Here is a 24,360-nt window from a genome sequence, read left to right on the forward strand (position 1 = left end):
TCAAATACTTGGTTAACCTAAAGTAGTATAAATTAAGGTTTGACATATTTGGTTAACCTTTATCTTGGTCATTTGTTTGGGTTAATTTTAAAGTCATTATGTGTATGGGTTTTTCATCATCAAATTTTGATAAATATGACTACCATATGTGATTGAGCTTGTTGTGAACAATTGCACTATCTTGTGGTAGTGGTCTATCCCCCTTTTGAGACAACATATTCAAAATTTTAGTTATGTACCATGGAGTCTTTGCGAATCTAGCCTCAATACTTTCTATTGTTCTTCAAATTTTGCATCTGTGCTTTCTTTTTGCAAGCTAGTTCCATCCAGTCCAACAATGGTTATTGTTTTCTTAGATTTTTCCGGTTTAAAGTGGATTTTTGTCAGCTCTGATACCAATTAGTAACGATGTGGGTAAATTTTTTCTGATATAGATTCCCTTTTATAGGCCATTCTGTTACAACAACCTGTACAAGTATTTATCAACAGTTGGCTTAACTTATTGCAGTCGTCCTTTGAACTCTAGGCTTGCTGGGCTCATGCTTTCACTGGACCGGTTGCATTTGTCTCTCCTTTGGTTTGCTTTGGTGAATCAATTTAGGGTCTAGGTCAAGGATAAATTTCATTTCCCTCTATTCTTTTATATGTATAACACAAATTTAAATCAAAATTGAGGATTGGTAATTTTTTTACGACGAACCTATTTTAAAAAATCCAACATTAAAATTGAAGGTAGAATGATTGAAACAAGAAATGAATAAAATGTAAGTAAACGTAAATGTAAAAGAAAAAGACGCGTAGTATAGCCATTGATAGCGGATAAAAAGTCTAATTAAGGATGCGGGTAACCCAAGAATCAAAGCATACCACTTAACTTGGTCTGCCATTGCTTTGCCCTTATTTTTTACCCAATTGCTTAAAAAATTGGAAACCTCGGATTTTTCTTTTAATCCCTTAATGATAATTAAATTGATAGGGGGACCCAAGTGAAAAGGGTTTGAAATTGGGATTCTTGAGATGACCCTTCATTGACTTACCAAATATTTATTTTTTCCTTTAGTGGCATTGACTCGTTTTGTCTTAGAAAGAGATCCATAAAACAAAAAGGTGAATTCCTTTGACAATTCTATTTTAAGTGATTAACTCTCAAGATATATGTTATAATGAGTGTTGGTAAAGCAAATCCGACTGAGTATTAAATAAGTTTGGGGGTTTTGAATTTTAATTTACTTATTCGAGGGTTGAAATATTGGCATAATAATTTTTTGGCTTTTCAATTTTACCAAAAAAAATATTTTAGCTCTCCATTTAACTTTTAGTATTTTTTAGTCATTGAACTTGTTTTTTTTTATCAAATGGTTTGCCACGCAGAGGATACATAAGTATTTAATTAATTTTTTAAAATTTTAAAAATATTATTTTTAACATTTTTAATTTTTAAAAATTAATTAAAATTGGCGTACCATCCACATGGCAATTCACGTGTATGCAACCTCAACAAAGTTTAAAAAATGTTAATTTTTTCATTAATTTTGGGGTGATTTAACAAAAAACACAAGTTTAAGGGCTAAAAAATGTAAAAAAATAAATAAATGGAGGGCCAAATTGACTTTTTTGTAAAGTTGGAGGACCAAATAAATTATTATGCCTAAAATATTTGGGAGGTCTCTGTATTATAAGGATTGGATCAAATTAATCACTTTACTATTAAATAGATCAATTTAATCCGTATACTATTAAAAATAAAAGAAAAGTCCAAATACGTACTAAATATCAACCCATAAAAATATAGCTAGGATAAACTTCAATGTTTTTGATAAATTTATAGTTTAATCCATTTGCAAGTTAATTTTAAAGAAGGACATGGTAAAAATTTAAACAGTGAATGTCGCAAAATATTTACTCCCCATTTTAAAAGTTCATATTTTAATGTTTAATTAAGGTTATTAATGTTTGATAAGTGTTGAAAAAGTTGAGGTTTTGAGATTTTAAAACGGAATTTTGCCCATAATTTGGTGACTCATGTTGTAGTTTACTCTTAATGTGAAGTATTATAATTCAAAATAATAACTAATTAATAATTAAGTAATAATTAATACAATAAAAATAAAATTAGCACAATTTTTAAACTAATAATTTGTAAAGTATAATTATAATTATCACAACTTTTCTTTATATTTTATTCTTAGAGTTGCATTAAAGTAATAACTCAATTTTAAAATCAGTACCACTTTTTAACTAATAATTGTAAATTAAAATTTACTTATTTTTAAATGCGTAATTTCCACAACTTGTATTAAATTATAATTATTTTAAATGTACAACTATCACGACTTTTACTTTATTTTAAGTTTTAAAATTAATAATTCTAAATTAAATATTATAGTTATTTTTAAACGTAAATTTAGTAATATGATAAAAATAAAATGTATTGTCGTTAGGTCAATTTTTTATCATTCCACTTTACTTTTTATACATTTATTTCTTCACCCACGTCATGAATATAACTTGACATGATATATACGTATAATTCACGTATTTCGAAAAAAATATAAAATCTAAAATTATGGTGGAAATGGGTACGCTAATAGAATAGACGTTTTCAAGTCATTTATGGGGAATAGCCCATTCTTTGGAGGTATTAGTAATAGGAGAAGAAATGTAGAGCGTTGGGGGTGATGTAGCATAGCATCCTAGGAAAAAGAAAATACATGAAAGCATATATTTGATTATTATGTCACAATATAAGGGAGTTAAGATGATGATGATTCATGATGGCGACGATGATGATGAGAGAGGAAAGGTGGTGTGATATATTTTATTAGAAACCAAGGCCGCATGCATTCTCCATAATTCTTTTTGGGATAATGTAGTTTTTCCTTCATATTCACCTTTAAACTTTTTTTTTATCCATTTTCATTTCTAAATTTGTAATTTGTTATTCATTTAAATCCATTTTGTTAATAATCGTGAAAAAATAGAGACAATAATGTCACTTTTTGTCATTGAACTTGGCGAGTAGATCCACATTGGTCTTTAGGGGTGAGCATTTTAAATTGATCGAATCGAGTGAAAATTTTTTGAGTTAATCGAGTTGACGAGTTCTATTTTATCATCCTAAATCGACTTAAAATTTTTTTCAAATCGAGTCGAGTAAAATGAAATTCGAGTCGAGTCCAATCGAGTGAAATTGTTCAAGTTAACTTAAAAAATTTAACATGTCAAATTAAAATCTTGTTACAATATAACTGATTACATGTTAGAGCATATAAATTTGAAACCATATATATATATATATATAAACATTTTCAAAGCAAAATAATAAAAACAATATACTTTAGTATGATAAACTCAAATAATTAATTAACTTATTTAGGTCCCAAATTTATTATTTTAGAAATTTTTAAAATTTTAATTTTCTTTATATATTCTTTAGATTTTTTAAAAAATTTATATATTTTTAAAATATATAAATTTTGGAATTTTTATAAATATTTTTAATTTTAAAACTATTTTAAATTTTTTTGTAATTTTTAGTGAGAGAGACCAATTAACTCATTTTCAAAATTGACAGGGATCAAAGGGGTATTTACACCAATTTATTTTTCAAATTATTCAAATTATTTGAGTTATTCGAATTGTAAAGTTCAACTCGACTTGAACTTGAAACTTGAATTACTTATTCGAGTTGACTCAAATAACTCGAATAACTCGGTTCAATTAACTCGATATTCAAAATTTTTCGATCGAATCAAGTTTTGCTCACCCCTATTAGCCCCTGAACTTGACAACTAGCTTCATTTTGATACTTGTACTTTTTTTTGGTCCATTTGAACTTAACAACTAAGTCCATTTTGATCATTAAACTTGAAAATTTTAATAGTTTGATCAGTGCCACATCACCACTTGAAAAAAAAGTAGATGATGATGTGATACAATCTCAAAGTGTCATATTCAGTATTTTAGTAATTCAATCAGTTCGACCGTCGAATTAACAAATAATTAAAAATTCATAAAAATCTAAAAGTCCAAGTAAATTAATATTGTTGGTCTAATGGTCAAACCGATCAAATTAGTTGAATTGATAACTCCTGGTCTAACCTATTCAGCCATAGGTTCGGCTATTAAAACACTGACAACGCTCTTAGATTGTACCATATCATTGTCTAATTTTTTTTATTTTTCAAACTTAAAGTGCCACGTCATCAAACAAAGCAGATTTAATTAGATTAGAGAAACATGTTAAAAGGGAAATTTCACTAAAGAAAAAGAGAAGGAAAGCACGCGCTTAAGTTGAGAGTGGGGATCCTAGTGAGTCTATCATCCAATATGTAATAGTGTGTATACTATATACTACAGTTATTGAATATTTTAGTTCAACGGAGAACCTTCGAGAGCTCTCTATTTATTTTTATTTTTTCACATATATTTTATGTTGTATATTTGATATTCATATAATATCATTTTTAAAATTTAAAATTATATAAAAACATTTAATTATCATTAAATTATAAATTATATCACATTTTAATATAATTATATATTAAACATAATGTAATTTTCAATTAATATATGTAAGTTTTCTTTTAAGTTATAAGTATAGTTATATTGCAATTACAAAGAATACATTCGGATAACTATAATCAAAATACATAATTTTAAAATACGTAATTATAAAAAACACCTTTTTATATACAAATTAAGTTATATTTTATAAGGGTGTGTTATTATTATTATTATCATATAATAAATCAATAAAATTAATAATGCAACTTCAACCTGAAAATCATACATAATTAATAAATTAACTATTCTATTGTAATAAAATATCAATTAATTTTATATAAAATTTTATTAAATATATTTATTAAAAAATTCACCTACATCGTAGATGTATTATCATCTAAGTTATCATTATTTTTAATATAATTAATTGAAATGTCACAAAATTAATTTTATATATAGAATTATCTTTTATATTTTAATATAATTATTTTATACACTACAAAGTATAAAGTTTTTTAGAAACTTGATAAGTAGGTTAACAAAGTAAAATATTACTTTATTTATATATTTAATTTTTAAAATTTTTATTATACACATTTCTTACACTTTAAACCTATTTATAATATATAAAAAACTCTTAAAAACCTCCACATACTATATAAAATAATATTTTCATATTTGATTTTAATTATTTTTGACGTGATCGATTAAGTCTTGACTCGATTGCTTTGGACATTATTGTTAGCGAAAGATGATATGAGTTTAAATGCGTTGAAAAATATTATTTTTTTATTTAATAATTAAGAAAGAACTATAATTTTAAATATTGTGTAAAAAACTACCTCTGATCCTATATTAAAAAACATATTTTGACGTAAAAGGCTGACAACAAAAATTAGGGAGTGAAACAAAAAAGGAAAAAGCAAGTAGTTAAAGAGCGGTTTAAAAGAGAAGTAATTTTCCTTCCAACACCCCCAATCTTCCAGTTTTCAACCCTTCATATCATCTCTCTGACTCTACTCCCTCACTTTCATTTCCTTCAAACACCCATCTTCCTTATTTTAACACCGCCCCCCCAGCCTGAAACTCTCTCACAAACCTCTCTTCTCTTTCTTTGTCACCATCCACAAACAAAACATTGACAAAAACACACCTCTATCATCTTCTCCAACATGTTCCTTCCTTTGCTGTCGCCACACTAACACAAAACCATCTACAACAGCAACCCAAACCAAAGATTTTTTCTTCTTTTTTTTTTCTTTGATCTTTTTGAGAATTCGAATGGAGTTTTGAGGTCCCGCCGGTGATCCGATTGCGTTTGTAAAAGTTCCCAGAGAGAGAGAAAAAAGAAAAGAAAAGGGTATGTTTTGTTTTTCTCCTTTTTACTAGTACTATTATAGATGTATTCTTTTACGCATGCATTTGAAAAAAAAAATTTATTGTTTTTGTTTTTTGATGGGGGAAAGACGTGATGATGGCGGTGACCTCATCCTGCAAAGAAGGGAACAAGATAGCAATGGATAATGGGAAATATGTGAGGTACACACCCGAGCAAGTCGAAGCTTTAGAACGTCTTTACTATGAATGTCCTAAGCCTAGCTCTATGCGTCGTCAACAGCTCATTCGTGAGTACCCTATCCTCTCCAACATCGAGCCTAAGCAGATCAAAGTTTGGTTCCAAAATCGCAGGTCATTACTCTTTATATATATATAAATCCACAACCTTTTTTATATAGTAATTCACTCAGTTGAGTTGATGATGATGATGGGTTTTCGTTTTCCACAGATGTAGAGAAAAACAAAGGAAAGAGGCATCTCGTCTCCAAGCTGTAAACAGGAAGTTGACAGCCATGAATAAACTGTTAATGGAGGAGAACGATAGGTTACAAAAACAAGTTTCCCAACTTGTTTGTGAAAAAAGCTACTTTCGCCAACAGTCTCAACAGCAGGCGGGGTTAGCCACCACAGATACAAGCTGTGACTCAGTGGTGACAAGTGGTCATCAACACCATTTGACTCCTCAGCATCCTCCAAGGGATGCCAGTCCTGCAGGGTTAGTGGTGGAATTCTCTTTAATTTTCGTTATGTCACTTTCTGTTCTCGCTTCTCAGAAAATTAAAACCATTGTTGGTGTCTTATATGGTTTGTATGGTTTCTAGACTTTTGTCTATTGCAGATGAAACTTTAACAGAGTTTTTATCAAAGGCCACTGGAACCGCTGTGGAGTGGGTCCAAATGCCTGGGATGAAGGTTTACTGCCTGCTCTCTGTCATTATTCTTTTTACTCATTAAACTATATACTCCATTATGGTTTGTCATTATCCAGATCAATATCTTTCCTGTAAAAAAAGTAGAAAAATGTTGCTAATCTTCTAAGCAACATCAAAACCCACATATTTTGTTATGTCAATATCTAGGAGGATAACCCCACTATCCCACTTTCTCTATTGCTTCATGGGTTAAGGGTCTTCATTGTTTAATATAATAATGACAATGAATGCCTCTTTTGAAATATTATATCTGTCCTAGGATAACATGCCTTTTTTTGTGAAGATGAACAACTCTTTCATTTCTAACATGTGATTCTTATCTCTGCAGCCTGGTCCGGATTCTATTGGAATCGTTGCTATTTCTCATGGTTGCACTGGAGTGGCAGCACGTGCATGCGGGCTTGTGGGACTTGATCCTACCAGGGTAACTTTTATTTCGAAAATTTATAAAAGAAGAAGAAGAATTTATTCGAGTAATTAAGTTATTAAATTTGATATTTTACATCTCAAATATCCAAATTTTCAAATAACAAAACAATGTTTTGGAGTTTAGGCTTTTTTTTCTTTGGTGTAAATTCCTCCTTGATTCCATGTTAATTTTAAATTAAGTAAATTAATCCCTCAAATTTAAAAAAAATCAACTAATCATTTTTATAAAATTATATACTATTAAAAATATTTAAAAAATTAAAAATTCAATAAAATTTTTATACTTATAAAAATAAAATAAAGACAAATCTTTAAAAATCATTTAAAATTGAAAATAATTACATAAAATTCCAAATAATCTTCAAAATCCAAAAATTTATTAAATTAGAAAAATTATGAAAGAATAAAAATTATATAATATTAAAAAACCTTAAAAAATCTAAATTCTCTTAATTTTCTTTTATGTTAATACCTGTTCTAACTTGGAATTTAGTCAAATTGCCATCAAGGTTGTAATTTAATTTGTCTATTTTTTATTTAACTCAAGAAAAGTTTATTCGATATAAAATAGGACTCGTTTTCAAATTCTTTCATTGGATTTGACCGAATGCTCACTATAACTTCATGTTTGGATAAATAATTATAAAGTAAATGTATTTTAGTAAAGGAAAGTAATATATATATATATATATATTTGCAATATTTATTTAATTAAACTTGGAAAGTAAAGGAAATTATCAATTATATCATTTTTATAAACATAACTTACAAAAAAAAAAAGATAAAAATGTTAATTTACATTTTAAAATAAACCCTACTTTTTTGTCCATAGCTTTTCCGGTAAATAAAAACTAAATAATTCAAGGAAAAGGAAGGCTTTCGAAGTTATTAAAAAAAAGAGTGTAATTTTCTCTTACTTTCCTTGTGTTAGTGTAATCCTAACGTAGCCAAGTGTGAGAACATATCTTATTGAAGACTTAACTTTTACATATGTATATACATCCTTCAGGTCGCTGAAATCCTTAAAGATCGGCCGTCATGGTTCCGTGATTGCCGAGCTGTGGATGTTATAAACGTGTTGTCCACTGGAAACGGTGGGACCATTGAACTGCTTTACATGCAGGTACACTCACTACCCCCATTTTCCTTTCCCTTTCAATTTCAACAAAAGTATCATAAAATTTCATCATCTTCTTTCAGCTCTATGCGCCGACAACTTTGGCACCAGCTCGTGACTTCTGGTTGCTGCGCTACACATCTGTTTTAGAAGATGGTAGTCTTGTGGTATGCTACTAATTTACTTTGTACCTTTTGTTATTCCTTTACCGTAAAAAACTTCATCTGTTATAGTTTTGATTGTTATTGTGACAATATTGCTTCTTATAGGTATGTGAAAGATCACTTAACAATACTCAGAACGGTCCGAATATGCCGCCAGCAGCGAATTTCGTTAGAGCAGAAATGCTGCCTAGTGGTTACCTAATTAGACCTTGTGAAGGCGGTGGATCCATCATTCACGTTGTTGATCACATGGATTTGGAGGTATACATACATACATACATACATACATACATACATACATACATACATACATACATGCAACTTACCTTGCTTACTATTATTATTATTTTTATTATTTTTATTATTATTGACATGGACAATGTATCACATTGTTGCTTGTATGTAGCCCTGGAGTGTTCCTGAAGTGTTGCGCCCCCTCTATGAGTCCTCAACATTACTTGCTCAGAAGACAACAATGGCGGTAAGTAAGACTATTCCTAGAATCTATAACAACTAAATATTTTTCATGGTTTGGATATGACAAGTTTTATGACTTTTTGTCATTTATGCAGGCTTTGCGTCATTTAAGGCAGATTTCTCAAGAAATATCTCAGCCGAATGTTACTGGTTGGGGAAGAAGACCTGCAGCTCTACGTGCACTCAGTCAGAAATTGAGCAAGTATGTTCATCTCACTCTTTCATAATTCGATTAAATATGTTCATCTCACTCTTTCATAATTCGATTAAACTACCTGGCAGGTCCCTATATTATAAGTCAATGAGTAAATTGGTCCCTGCAGTGTACATTGTTTGTGCAGCAGATCATTTTTCAATATACATATGTATACACACAGAAAAACACACACACGCACACATATATATCTATGGCAATCTAACTCGTTCTATTTCCAGGGGCTTTAATGAGGCTGTTAATGGATTTACTGATGAAGGATGGTCTATGTTGGAAAGTGATGGTGCTGATGATATTACCCTCCTTGTGAACTCCTCTCCTGGCAAGATGATGGGTATAAATCTTTCTTACAGTAATGGATTTCCTTCGGTAGGCACCGCGGTTCTATGTGCCAAAGCATCCATGTTATTGCAGGTCAGTTCTACATGTGTTGCTAGTATGTGAATTAAAGCAGAAGATCTAATTACTAGTTATGAAGGATAAGAAAACTCAAGAATGTTCTTTCTTTCTATTTGTTAGAATGTGCCTCCAGCAATACTTCTCAGATTCTTACGAGAACATCGATCGGAGTGGGCTGATAGTGGCATTGATGCTTACTCTGCTGCTGCTATCAAAGCTGGTCCCTGTAGTTTACCGATGTCTCGAGGTGGAGGTTTTGGTGGTCAGGTCATTCTTCCCTTGGCTCACACAATCGAGCATGAAGAGGTACAAATTTGTGTCGAATCCTCGCTATCAAATTGGCAATATATAGCCTAAAATTAGCTTTTATGTGTTTATTATAGTTCATGGAGGTGATTAAGCTGGAAAATATGGGTCACTATAGAGATGACATGATCATGCCTGGTGATATCTTCCTTTTACAGGTACTGAAAAGTCGCTAACAATCTTTCAATTGAAATTATTTAATGGCGTGGACCAATATAATTATGATCACTTCAATGAATATTTCAGCTGTGTAGTGGAGTTGATGAGAATGCAGTTGGAAGCTGTGCTGAACTCATCTTTGCCCCCATTGACGCTTCATTCTCCGATGATGCACTTATTATTCCTTCCGGTTTTCGCATCATTCCCCTCGATTCCGGAACGGTAAGTGTCTATTCGTTTTCATTCACTATGTTAGTCCCTTACTAATCGAATTCGATTCTAATGTTAGGATGCATCAAGTCCAAGTCGTACACTTGATCTTGCCTCCACACTTGAAGTTGGAACTGCTGGAAATCAAACAACCGGTGATCGTTCTGGTCGATGTGGGAATTCAAAATCAGTGATGACAATAGCATTCCAATTTGTGTATGAGATCCACCTTCAAGAAAATATAGCTGCTATGGCTCGACAGTACGTTCGTAGTATCATTGCCTCGGTTCAAAGGGTAGCATTGGCACTGTCTCCTTCCAACTTTGGCTCTCATGCTGGTTTTCAGTCACCTCCTGGTTCTCCTGAAGCACAGACACTAGCTCGTTGGATTTGTCAAAGCTATAGGTGTGTGTCAATCAAATCTCTTTTTTTTTTCTCTGTTCATTTTGAACCCAATTCTTAGTTATTAGTATATCTGTTTGAAGGTGCTTTCTAAGGATGGAACTGCTCAAACATGAAGGAACTGAATCCATTCTAAAATCGCTTTGGCATCACACAGATGCAATTCTATGTTGCTCTATGAAGGTATTTAGGAGAGTATTTTGAATTAATTCAATTTTATTTTATTTATATTAATATTATATTATCCTATAAAAATTTACATTTAAAATATAATTTTATTTAGAATAAAGTGAAAAAATTAAAGAATAAATATAGAATAAATTTTTTTCATAATTTGAATTTTATATTTATCATATAATTTAGTTATATTGAAAATTTTCACTATTTATATTTTCTGCACTTTACTATGGAAATAATTCTTGATTGGAAAGTTGATGCTTGCTTGTTTGATAAAAGTATGTAATAGGTCTCATAGGGATATTATATTATTTTTTATTAAAATAAAGAGTTAATATCTTTAAAATTTATAGATTTGGAAATGAAATTTTATTTAGAATTGTGTTATTAATAAAAAGAATTTTATTAAATAATAATACTAATTTTGTTAAATAGTATTGTAGTGATTAAATTGATCCAGAAAATCTAATTTAATTTCAGTTGTTATAATAAAGATATAAAACATACATGGTAATCTATGCAGGCACCGCCGGTTTTTATGTTTGGCAATCAAGCAGGACTTGACATGCTTGAAACAACCTTGGTTGCCCTTCAGAACGTAAGCTTGGAAAAAATATTTGATGAAAATGGAAGAAAAGCCCTCTTTGCAGAGTTCCCACAAGTAATGCAGCAGGTCATATATTCTTTTAAATCATTTCTCATTTTCCTATATATGAACACACATATATATATATACTGTGGATATATGGAAAAACTGAAAGGAGGAATATAATATCAAATCTTCATGCCCATGAATTATCCAGTCTTAACCACTTGGTACCAAACATAAATGGAGATAAAAAATCTATTTTCTAGCTATCAAACATGGAGACCTCTATATTAGGATTCGGTTCAATTTCTGTTGTACATCAACATAATGTCATTGTTTGATTATTCCATCAGTCACGTCAATTTTTAACAATAAAAATGGCTAATTTACGTATAAGAACTAATTGATTTATTTAATATTGCTGGTGATTTGATTGAGCAGGGTTTTATGTGCCTACAAGGTGGTATTTGTTTATCAAGCATGGGGAGAGCAGTCTCTTATGAAAGAGCAGTGGCTTGGAAAGTGGTAAATGATGAAGAAAATGCTCACTGTGTCTGCTTCATGTTCATAAACTGGTCTTTTGTATGAAAATTCTAAATATATAAAAATAGGGTCTAGATAGCAGATTAGAGTAGAAAAATCTCCCCCTTTCAACTGTTTTGTTTTAGTCTTTTTAAACCTTTTAAGTGATATGATACTGTTACAATGATGTTGAGCCAAATGGTGTAATGGGGGCCTCCATTTTGGTTTACCCTCATTTTCTTTTGTATTTGTTTCATGCTGCATTGAGTGATCACTATCGTTGCCCCGGTTTTCTCTTTTCCTTCTTTATTTTTATTCAATTTCATCCTTTCTTTGCTTTTTTAAAAGTTAATCATGGTGTTCTCTTTGCTCTTTTAAATATTAACATGTCACATTGGGCTTCCACTTGTCTTATTTCCTGCGTGGTTTATTGGAATATAAAGTCAAAAAGCCTATAATACTATGTTATTCGAATTCTGTCAAGATTCTATTTGCAATCATCTTCGATCAAAGTTGGAGAGAAAATGGCGAAAACATTTCTCTAGTTTTCCTTATAAAAATTAAAATAAAAAAATAGCAATTAAGAATAATGAATCACGTATTTATATCTCTCATCAATTATTTATAATTTTGATTGGTATAATAATAAATTTAATTGTCGATGTTGACATATTTTGTCAATTTGATCTTGATTATTCAAGAAATTCAACAAATTTAGCCTTAACATTTACACATTCACAAAAATATTGCAAGCTAATTTGTTAAATTATGACCAAATTGATAGGATGTGTAAATTATGAGAGCTAAATTTGTTATTATACCAATCAAATTTATGTACAATTGACGAAATACATTAACAATGTGATTAATTATCCTTAACTGCTCACTTTCGAAATTGATAGAAATTAAATTACTCCGAATTTTTTGAGAGGGATTAACTTGCTCAATATCAAATTTGAGAGGGATTGGAGAAGCCTTTTTAACAAGAAAAAACTTGAAATGACAATAAAGGTCAAAAGGGTGTTGATATTTTTATATTAAATAATTACATTGAACTCCTTCTAAATTCGAAATATAATCACATTCAATATTATTTTCTTTATTTACAAAACTTGAACTCGAGACCTCGTTTAAGAGATATCATTCCCCTTCCAATTGATTCAACAGACATTGATAGTAGTGCTTCTTTTGTGTATATATAAGGGGTTGTTGAAGTGTGTAATGAGATATGGAATGATGAATCTGTCCAACTTCTATTGATTCTTTTGGTTCAAGATTCAATAGAGTTGCATGACCCTTTCTTCTTATATTCCCATCCTTTTTCCCTGATGTTGAGGATCACTATGTTGTAGAATTGGAGGACAATAATTTACTTTGCTAAAGACTTCCACTAATAATAATAAAACATATTAATTATTATCAAATGTTCCATATCCTTCCAAATATTCCTCAGACTTGGGGCCAAGTACATTTTATCCTTACCTTCCTTTTTTGACCATTTCACATTCCTTAAGTCTTTTCCACAAAACCCAAAGCATAAACCAAGTATGCAGTCTTATCATCTGTTCATATTCTTTGCTTTATATTTGAATCGTTGGTCTAATTTCTTTCCATTCACATCTTGAGTAGTCAATGTCAATCCAACCATCCACTAATGATTACCAAAGGTTCAAGTCCTCTCTCTTATACCTACCCCACCAAATTACAATCTTTAGAATTCCATCACTGGCCAATTTCTTGATATCAGGGAAAATATTAATAGTAACAATGTTGTCATTTCATGCAATGCTACACCATGTTATGCGTCAATGCTCCTCCAATTGTCTTGTGTGGTTTTGTGCTCCTGGATTTGATTGTTGTTGATGTAAATACTGTAAATCCAATATAAATCCTAAATAGTTAAACTGATATATCTCTTATAATTGTGGACACAGTTAGGAGAGTAGCGATACCCAATAGTTACCATTACATTTATTATTGTAAGTCTTATAACTTGTTTTATTTAGAAATTGATAATCTTTTGAAATAAAATATTGGTAACATGATTCCGTTGTGTTTTTTAGGTATGTTTTGGGTTAATTTTGAAAATCAATCCATACAAAGAAAAAATTCTTGAAGATTCGATCAAATTGAATCCTCTATTTCAAGTAAATTGGATTGAATGACTTGAAGACCCTTAATTTATCTTGGACTTTATGAGGATTGTCTCAATGCTATTTTACTATTACATTGACAAGGATTGTGATTATAATTGATCAAATATATTAGCAAGTTAAAAAGCATATATTCTCGTCGTACATTTTGTAAGTAAACAAGTGAGCAATTTGATTTATAAATTAAATTTTCAGGAGAAACTTAGTGGAGGGATACTTAAATCTTGGGTGCAAAAGTGAAATTACTATACCGGTTTTAAATTATTGATTGTACAATATTAATGATTGTGGATTATCTCTTTAAAATTTGAAGATAGTAAATTATCTTTTGAATAAAATCTCGTAAATATAAAGAAGCCGAATTTTGTTGTTGCTTACTTACTCACTGTATTAACAAATACCGACAGATTTTTCGAAAAAAAATCATATTGATGCTTCATTTATAAAGATTATTGTTGTGCTTCATTATGAATATGATTTATATAGAATAAAGGACAAATGCCCTTTATTTGTGGGAAACCATACTGGCTTATAGTCTATAAATGGGAACGTCATTAATGGAAAAGTTTCTTTTAAGCAGCCCTGGGGGGCGCTAGCTTGGCTGATTTGATATGGTTGACAGTTTACACCCAATGTATGGGGAACAAAGGCTTGTGGAACTAAAGTTTTGAGACAAACTAACAGCTCATTATTTACCTTTGTGATGAATTATTTTGACATTATGACCGACATTTTTCAAATGATTCAGACTAAAACCAATGTTTATGACACTGTATGGAACACTAATTTTTCTCCATAAACAAACTTATGTTATGGGGTTTCATTCTTTTGGGTATATATTAATTCATCTCTTGAAATTTTCAGGGACTACGTACTATAGTACATTTTAGTACTCATTAAGCTTAAATTTTCATGGATGTGACGGTAAAAGTATTATAGAGGCCCTTATATCAGGAATTAGATTATATTTTCTCTCTTCTATCTTAAAAAATGAATAAATTAGCCTTTGTACGTTAGATGAAAGAGTAAACTGGTCATTTTTATATTGTTAAAAACTGACAGGGATGATAGAATAACTAGATAATGATGCTTGGCGTGTCATGTATACCCCATGCTCACGTATAGAGACCGATTCAATTTTTATCCGTAGAGATAGATGAAATTTTTAACAGAAAGACCGATTTACTTTTTTATCTAGTGTACAGAGACTAATTTACATATTTTTTAACAGAGAAATCAAAATACAATCTAATTCCTAATATCAAAGCCTCTATATTAGTTTTACCTCAACATTAGCAAATTATGGAACAACACTAACATTATATGATTTAAAACAATTTTGTACTTAAAGAGATTCGTCAAACTGAAACTCCTCATAGATAGTTTTAAGTAGGGACATGATAAGATAACCAATGGGATGCACGTGCAGGTATCCTATTATTACATTTTTCTACATTAAAACTCGTAAAAAAGAATCAGCTGTCTTAGAACAAAGAAACAAAATATGAAAAATGTTTTGTGATGTGCAAAAGATTGCTTTTGATAGAGTGAGTTGGAAAAACATTCAAAGGCATCAAATTGAATGGAAGAAGAAATTAAATGTAAAAAACAAAAAGAAAAGAAAAGGAACTTTATTTTAATAGAAGAAAGTAGTGGAAGAAACCTTTCTCATGGTCTCCAAGAAAGCTATAATTGATATGTTGAGACTTTTAAGATGAACAAAAAAAAAAAACACATAATCTATGACAGCAAAACTGAGCTGGGTTTGGTTTTGGTTTGGTGTCCTTGAAATGTCAACCAGTTACTTCATAGATATTATACATATTGAGCTATATAGTAATGGAATCTTCTAACAATGTGAGCTCTGGTTGTTGTTATCAATTCCATTATTGCTTGGGAGAGAATGGAAGTGAAAAAAGAACAAAAGGGGGTCTCAACATAATGATGACCACATTGAAGGGCAAAAGTTGGTCACAAGAAAGGTGGTGAGCAGGTCCCTTGGTTAGAAAGATAACACCCACCATCTATTTTGCCTTCTTCTTTTGACAACCCCCCTAGTGGAGTGTGATAAACTAGCAACTCATTCAGGTCTTTCGAATTTTTTTTCATTGAAGACTTAAAATCAAACTTCTTTACTATCAAATATTAGTTTACTGCTTGAACTAATTTATTTGATTATAATAATCGATGTGATTTCAGGTACAATATATTTAATCATTACAAGTATTGAATTAAATAATTAACTTAAAATTATTTAATTAACAAACTAATTATAATTAACTAAGAGAATCCACGTATTTTACATAAAGTGAAACTTGAAACTACGAACTCAAGCCTTACATTGCCATATTGATATAGTTGTAACACATTACATAAAATTTGTAAACTGTTTAATCTTAAATAGCTTAGTCCAGCTTTTAAGTGACTTGGGAACTCCAATGTCATAGTGTGAAGGGCAAAAAAGAAAAAGAAAAATGCACAAGTCTTGGAATGCGAGGTCAAAAAGGATGCATGGCAGCATTTTTAACAGTTTGGGTGCCTCAGTGCTTCATCTAGCTAGCAAAGCTTCTTTCATTTTACATTTTTGCAGGTATGTGATTGTCAAATAGTACCTACCAAGTTTGCTAGATTCCAAAAGAGTGTGTTCCGACAGTAGGACAAACCATATCATCAACCCCCCTCAGGATTTTATTACACAGTGTGGTCCCCTTTCGGCATGAACTATGTTCCTGTTTTCTAGCTCTTTGACTAAACCACCTGATCAGGACCTCTCATCTGTTATGGTCTCTTCTCTAATTCACTATTTTATAGCTGCTGGGGCGTGAACCAGGCCTTCAGTGCCCTTGTTTTCGATTAATTTATCTTATGACCGATTTTTTTTTTTTGTTTTCTTTTGTCGGTTATTCTTTAGCATTTAGTAGTCACAAGAATATCGATTAAGTTAAGTATCAAGTCAAATTGAGTCGAATTCTATTTCGAGGGACAAGCTCTTCTAACATTATTTTTTTTCATTTACAAAATTTAAACTTGAGATTTTATTAAAAGAATATTGAGCAAGGAGTATTGAACTCTTTATCCCTCAATGCAATAAGCATAGTTGATATTTACATTGTAGGTTTACAAACAACTTAAGTTCTCTCCATAAAAGGGAGTAATTTAATTATGAACATTTTATTTTAAAGCAAAAAATTTAATTTTAAACAACAATACAATAATTTTATTTTTTGAAAGGAACAACAATAATGTTAGTTACAAAAAAAAAATACTTGTCATGTTTTAAGGTGACATAGTAAGGATGAACCAACAAGTAGAGGCACAAGCTCTCTTGCCCAAATTTCAGCTGATCAGCTCTCTCAATTTCCATAAATATTATTAGTGGCTCTTGACACCATAGTATCAACCATTTGCAGGCTCTAAAATCATATCTTGTATCAATAATTGACACTGTCAATGAAAATTTAACGTGAAATTGTGACTTTATCACACAAAGGTATCTTCAGAGAACATGAGAATGAAGCAAGCTGCAACTAACATCGTCAATATGAATAGAACCAATATTACTAACAACAAACGAAACAATGATACTTGCACCATCCTACTCATAGCTAAAATGCTCATCAAGCTGATTATGATGGTTATCCATACAACTTCCTCACGCCAACAATGTTATCAGTAAAACCCACTAGTAGAATTAATTCATGGTTTTGAAAAACTAGCACAAAAATTTGTGGGACACTTCTCAGCGAACGAGGTTGCACTAAGAAACCCACGGCCTTGTAGGTTGTGAGACAAATGACAATGAACGCCTGTAATATTATATACATCGATTAAACATAGCCATTATGAGCATCAAAGGCCTAACGAATGAATGGGTCATTCAAGCTTTCATAGCAAGGGTAGATCATAAGCATTTGAGGTATGCTTTTACGAAACACAAACCAGATAAGCCATATTACCTCTATGAAAAGGCACAGTGAAGCAGAAGAGTTGAATTCCTCAAGTTGAGAGATCATGAGTATCGATGTGAGATCAAGAGTTTGTGATAAGAAGAATTGATGGACTATAGACAGGTCGCCAGCCAGATCAGGAAGGAAATCTCATATGGGGGTAAATGCAGGGAGACAATAATCTAGGACTAAAGAGAGGTCCTCTACTGAAACTCTGCCTAAGTCTCAACTCAGCTTCCCTAGTACTCTCAGCAATACTACAATGTAAACCACCTGTAGCCTCCATTACCAAATCTTGTATATAATAAATGATGAGATTCAAACTGTCTTAATGGTAATTAGATAAATCTACCAAATTGGCTTATGAATTTTGTAATAAATTTTAACTTTTGGTATAGAGATATTCATTGGTGGAACTAGATTGCAATTCCTGGATCTATCCAATTGACCTTTTTTATTGTTTAAAAAGTTTAATATTTTACTGTTATGAGTAGAACATATTTTAGAATCAAATTTATCTAACAGTTAGTATCGAGATTAGAGAAAATATTATTTAAATTTTAGTTTGTGAATTTATAACATTTAAAATTATTTTATGAAAAAATTAAACTGTAAAAAAAATTAAAAAAAATTTCGATTGGTACAAACGATGCGAATAAAAATAACCATACAATAATAATTTAAATAATATATTAATTTAAATAAAAACTTTTGAACACATATAATAATAAACTTATAACTTTTTAAAATTAAATAACTAAACCATAAAATTTAACATAGATTAGGCAAATGAAAAACCGATTTGAGGATTAAGCTTATAGTCAACAATTGATAATTACAAACGTGGAAGTGAATAAGTTTAAGCTCGGTTTTTGCTGGGGTTGTTGCACCAAATCTATGTCACATTCCGACAGCATGCAGAGATACTGTGCTGTGGAAAATAGAGCTCATCATGATGAGACAAGACGGAATATAGGGGAAAAATTAGAGGGAGTCGGCAGTGTAAATATTTGGGTTTTCATCCAAAGGGGACACAAAAAATAAAGAAAAAATTGTATAGATTAATTGTATGTTAAGCCACCTCATTTATTTTGAGCGCATTATTTACCAAAACAACTCACTAAATATTTACGAATAACTTAAATAATATAACACATTGTTAAAATAAATAACCATAAAACTAACATAAAATATAAAAAGAAAAAGCAACTTAGTGAATGAGTCACAATCATGAGTAATGCAATAATCGAAGAGATAGGCAAGTAAAACAAGATCTTCAAAGATTTACACCATCTCTCTAAACAATAAAAGAAAAGGAAAAGTGTAATTAATTCATATAATGGCATTTAATTAGTTAATCTACATTTTTTTACACTCAGTAGTAAAAAGTATATTCATACCATCAAACAAAACATTTGAGTGACAAAAGAAACAGTAGAAACCCAGGTGCGTAGAACAAAAATAAAATAAAATTTCTGAACAAAATCATGCTATATTATTAGGAATTCAACCCTAAACAGGCGAACTAAAGTTTAAGCTTGGGAGACAAGAACTTGTTCTGAAAGCAGATTTTAAGGTTTCGAATACATCAGCCGCGCACGGCCGAGCAGTGGGGTCGCCGGCCGTACAATGGAGAGCTAAATTCATGGCGGCAACGATCTGGTTCTGGTTGTTGATGGATGCTTGGCTTTTAATAACAGGATCAACCCACATATCAAGATGACAATCTGAGTAGCAATAACGAGCCCACTCCACCATGCTTGAATATTGCACTTTAAATTCAGCATCTGCCGGAGTTTTTCCCGTTAATAGTTCTATTAAAATCAGACCCATTCCATATATGTCACTCTTTTCATTCATTTTTTTATTCTCTCTAGCTTCTGCCAAAAAAAAAAAACATTAGCAAAATGTTCACGTGATAATGTTAGAGACTTTAACTCCACCAACGTGATACATGATTTTACCTGGTGCAACGTAGGAGGAAGGAAGGAAGGGCTGGTTGTCAACGAAAGGGAAGATGAATTGTAGCCGAGGTTCATCTTTTGCATCGATGATAATTCTCTCCGGCGACATGTCTCCGACGAGTACACTCGGCGAACAACGAGAGTGCAAAAAACGTAGAGCTTTCGCAGTCCCGATAGCAATTTTCCACCGCCTCTCCCAGCTTAAGTTGCCAAGGATTTCGCTTAAAAGTTTCCCTTCAACGTACTCGTAAACCAAATACGCACCCTTGTCCGACCGGCATTTTCCGATTAATTTCACGATATTCGGATGCTGAAGCTTGCCGAATTCTGTGATTTCAGACCAAAAACTCGCCGGAAATGAACTGACATGGTGCATTTCTTTGACGACGATTTGCAAATCATTTGAAACGGACTTCCCTTTAAATGAAACGCCTTCCTTGCATCTAGAAATAACATTTGATTCTTTCAAAGCAAGTGTGATATCATCCATTGTTACAGATTTCGAAACCTTGGGATCAAAGAACTGTAATTCCCACATCGATCCGTCTCCATTTTCAACTCTTTTAGGCTCCAAATTGTTCCTTCCTCTCATGAACAAAAATCCAAACCCAGTAATGACAAGCAACAGTAAACCGGCGAAAGAACAAGCCATAAAGGGCCACCAATTGGCTCGATTCTTAAGCTTCTTGCATGGCGGTAAACCGCTCGTGGTGTCGCCGCCGCAAAGATCATTACCGGCAACCGCACTTTCCTTTATAGCTAGAAAAGCCCCGGTGGATGGTAAAGCACCAGTTAAATGGTTGTAAGAGATATTCACTTGAACCAATGATTCAATTTGTCCCAACTTTGCCGGTATTTCACCGGATAACCGGTTCCCCGACAAGTCAAGATGACCAAGGACCGGCATGTCGGCTAAGCCAGATGGAATTTGACCACTGAGTTGATTATGGCTTAAATCTAAACGTACAAGCTTCTTGCATGAAGATAAATCCTCCGGGATTTCACCACTCAGCTTGTTTTCACTTAAGCTTAATTGCATTAACTCCGTTAAGGTCCCAAAACGTGGATTAATGGTACCTGAAAATTCATTTCCCGACAAATCCAAGAACTCAATCTTCGGTGCATTCAATAAATGAGGCAACAACTTGCCTGAAAACCTGTTTCCGGCCAAACTCAACATCTCAAGCGACGGCATATCCCAGTTTTGCTCTCCGATGTTGCCGGAAAGATTGTTGTTCGAGACATCCAAGAAGTACACTAATGGCAGCTTTGTAAAGGACAATTCACCTACAAGACGGTTGTTTTGGAGCCTAACTCGTTGCAAACTGGTGCAAGTGCTCAAATTCCTTGGAATCTCACCTTCAAGTGAATTCGAGAAAAGAATGAGCTTAAAAAGACAACCGGAGCTGCAAAGTCCGTCCGGTATTCGACCGGAGAGATTGTTGGTGGAAAGATCAACAACGGTGAGATTATTATATCTTCCAAGACTTTGTGGAATTTGACCTGAAAATCTGTTGGACCAAAGTTGAAGAACTTGAAGATTAGGTAATGAAGTTAAAGCATTTGGGATTCGACCCGAAAATCGATTCCCGAAAAGATGGAGAATCTCCAAGTTTCGAAGTTGAGCTACGAGTTCCGGTATCTCACCGGATAATGAATTATCACTAAGATCAAGAGAAACAAGCTTTTTAAGGCCGAAAATGGAGTTTGGGATCGATCCCGTAAGCTTATTTTGGTAAAGGAAAAGATAGTTAAGATCTTTAAGGTTACCAATGGAAGATGGGATTTGACCTGTGAGGTTATTGTAAACAAGATCAAGATGATTCAAGCATGTTAAAACACCTATTTCTTTTGGAATTTCACCACTGAGATTGTTGTACCCCAAGTATATCCATTTCAAACTCTTCATTTTGCCTATTTCTTGTGGAATTGAACCGACCAATTCATTGGAAGCCAAAGTCAAGTACTTCAAAGTGGTAATGTTGGATATCGAGATAGGAATTTTCCCAAGTAAAACATTCCCACCAAGGTCAAGAAACTTTAAACCGGAAAATAATCCGATTTCCCTCGGGATTTTCCCGGAAAACATATTGTTTGAAAGATCCAAAATCACAAGACCCGAAATGAAACCATTTGGGATATGGCCACTGAAATTATTATTACTAAGGTTAAGGTACCGAAGTGAAGAGTTGGCAAAAAAGATGTCTGGTGGGATTTCACCATACAAGTGATTGTTTGAGAGATTGAAGGTTTTAACGAAAGGTAAATTGAAAACCGACGAAGAAACTAAAATCCCAGACAAGTTTTTAGCTGAAAGATCGAGTGTTTCAACATGGGACAGGTTATTACAAGTGATGCCATGCCATTGACAAAAGGTGGTGGCTGAAGGATCCCAGTTTGATAAAAAACCAGAAGGGTCGTGGACTATTGAAGACTTGAAAGACAAAAGAAGTTCAAGTTCTCTACCATTGTGGGATTCAGACACAACAAAATTGATCAAGAACATAAACACGAACAACACGACTGCATTAGCTCCTTTCTTGTTGGCCATTTCTATTATGTTTTCGGGGTTTTGAAACTGCCTCCACGAGATCCCAAGCTGCTCGACAAAGGCAAGAAATTAAAGAAAGAATTAATACATACATACATGTATATATATATAAAATGAGTGTGCATGAACCTATACTCATAACCAACAATCATTTTAACGGTATAAATAATTTGTAGGTACAACTGGAAACGATATGATTGTGAATGAATGAAGAACATGCATCACATGAAAGCAGTACATTTTTTTTTCTTTGCTCCAAAATAGCATCTTACCTAAAGATAACCATTAGATTAAAGTATAAATCTCAGAGATTTAATGGATTTAAAAGAGAAGAGGAGGAGGAAAAATATTGGGTTTAAAAGTAGGGAAGTGAAGATGGTAAGGAGGGTGTGGGAAAATGAGTGTGTATAAATAGATGGTGATTGAATTGAGGGATAATTAGGAGAATGCAGCTGGTTGAATAATGTCTGAACACCAACAGGTTGAAACAGGGACAGATGTTGGAAAAGCCTCTGATTTTGTCGGGTATTACCAAAATCATCTTTTTTGACTGATTTCAGAGTTAGATGATCATACTCTTTGTGATTAGAATTTTGTATCCCTTGAAAAGCTTTCATCAAATTTTTCTTTCTCTTTTGCCTTTATTTTATGAGCTCGTGTTTAATGATATCCTTTTTCTGTTTTTTTTTTTTAATTTGATAATTAATTCTTAAAAAAATAATCAAATTTAAACAATATAGCAGACATGTTTTTTTTCGAAATAATATGAAAAAAATATTATTTACCCAATTAATATGGATTGTGCATGAGAATCCCAAATCGACATTACGATTGACGATTTGAGGTGAGAACTAGAGGTGCTCATGGGCCGGGTCGGGCCGGGTCGGGCCGGGCCCATAAAAAAATTTAATAAACTCAAATCCACAGTCAACATATGGATTTAGAATTCTCTAAGTATTTTTGTCAAAAAAAAAATGTGTACAAGGATTGAATTGAAAATTTCCCCTTTCTTTTCAATATATTATTTTATTGGTGAAAGTATCCTGCCAGTTCCTATGTTATTATAAGGAGAGCAGAGAAGTCCCTCCACTAAAATACAGAGCAATTAGATCCCTATATTTCCTAAATGTAAGCAAATTGATGAATCTGTTCACATTTCTAACGAAAATCATCCAAATGGATAACATGACAAATGATTTCTCGATTTATGATGACATGTCAGTAATGATGCTGACATGGCATTTATATATTATAAGTATTTAGATATGACATGAAAATTTAAAAAATTACAAAATTCTTATACACGTGACGAATTATGATTGACTAAATGTAGGACTTTAAAATAAATAACTCTTTTTTTTTTTTACATTAACCTAAGAAAAAGAAAGATTCGTCCCTGGAAATAAAGAAATAAAAATTGAAAACGATGAACCCTAACTCCACTTACCCATTAAATTTTAACCTAAAATTAATTGAACGTAAAAAATTCAAATTTGTTGGTTATTTGATACTCGTGAGAAAGGAAATATTAGATTGTTTTAAAATTAATGTTTGGGTGATTTATTTTTCTTTATTTTGGATGTATTTATTGGAACAACGAGTGCAGGCACATTAAAAAGTAGGTATTAGCCACAAATTTTAAAACTAATAATTCAATATTTTTTGGAAGGTTGATGGTTAAATCTAACTCTTTTAAAAAAATTTAAGCCAAATTTAGTTAAAAATAATAATGATCAAATTAAGAAAACACGTAAATATTAAGAGTTAAATTTATTATTATATTATAATTTTTATAAAATATAAC

At 31.7% G+C, this 24,360-nt stretch overlaps 2 protein-coding genes across 2 annotated transcripts; one reads left to right on the plus strand and one right to left on the minus strand.

Annotated features, from left to right (window-relative positions):
- Positions 1 to 5,483: 5,483 nt before the first annotated feature.
- LOC105762748 (homeobox-leucine zipper protein ATHB-8) lies at positions 5,484 to 12,241 on the plus strand. The gene is made up of 18 exons (XM_012580665.2): positions 5,484 to 5,866; positions 5,973 to 6,195; positions 6,293 to 6,559; positions 6,666 to 6,756; positions 7,105 to 7,200; positions 8,215 to 8,328; positions 8,406 to 8,489; positions 8,592 to 8,747; positions 8,893 to 8,967; positions 9,059 to 9,165; positions 9,399 to 9,591; positions 9,697 to 9,882; positions 9,960 to 10,040; positions 10,129 to 10,263; positions 10,331 to 10,656; positions 10,737 to 10,836; positions 11,354 to 11,503; positions 11,861 to 12,241. The coding sequence occupies exons 2-18, from the start codon at positions 5,978 to 5,980 to the stop codon at positions 12,005 to 12,007; spliced, it is 2,526 nt and encodes an 841-aa protein (XP_012436119.1). The 5' UTR covers positions 5,484 to 5,866; positions 5,973 to 5,977; the 3' UTR covers positions 12,008 to 12,241.
- A 7,179-nt stretch (positions 12,242 to 19,420) lies between these two features.
- LOC105762682 (leucine-rich repeat receptor-like serine/threonine-protein kinase SKM1) lies at positions 19,421 to 22,976 on the minus strand. Its single transcript, XM_012580549.2, has 3 exons — positions 22,829 to 22,976; positions 20,006 to 22,604; positions 19,421 to 19,921 (listed from the first exon to the last, which is right to left on the minus strand). The coding sequence occupies exons 2-3, from the start codon at positions 22,554 to 22,556 to the stop codon at positions 19,554 to 19,556; spliced, it is 2,919 nt and encodes a 972-aa protein (XP_012436003.2). The 5' UTR covers positions 22,557 to 22,604; positions 22,829 to 22,976; the 3' UTR covers positions 19,421 to 19,553.
- Between the last annotated feature and the right edge of the window lie 1,384 nt (positions 22,977 to 24,360).

The sequence above is a fragment of the Gossypium raimondii genome, chromosome 7, assembly GCF_025698545.1.
Source record: "Gossypium raimondii isolate GPD5lz chromosome 7, ASM2569854v1, whole genome shotgun sequence".
Classification (NCBI taxonomy): domain Eukaryota; kingdom Viridiplantae; phylum Streptophyta; class Magnoliopsida; order Malvales; family Malvaceae; genus Gossypium; species Gossypium raimondii.

Excerpts from the sequence above, each read along its gene's own strand:
- LOC105762748 (XM_012580665.2), top strand. The coding sequence starts at position 5,978 with ATGATGGCGGTGACCTCATCCTGCAAAGAAGGGAACAAGATAGCAATG. Across the intron at positions 6,560-6,665 it reads AGGGATGCCAGTCCTGCAGG|ACTTTTGTCTATTGCAGATG; the intron begins GTTAGTGGTGGA and ends TATGGTTTCTAG. Across the intron at positions 6,757-7,104 it reads TCCAAATGCCTGGGATGAAG|CCTGGTCCGGATTCTATTGG; the intron begins GTTTACTGCCTG and ends TTATCTCTGCAG.
- LOC105762682 (XM_012580549.2), bottom strand. The coding sequence starts at position 22,556 with ATGGCCAACAAGAAAGGAGCTAATGCAGTCGTGTTGTTCGTGTTTATG. Across the intron at positions 19,922-20,005 it reads TTCCTCCTACGTTGCACCAG|AAGCTAGAGAGAATAAAAAA; the intron begins GTAAAATCATGT and ends TTTTTTTGGCAG.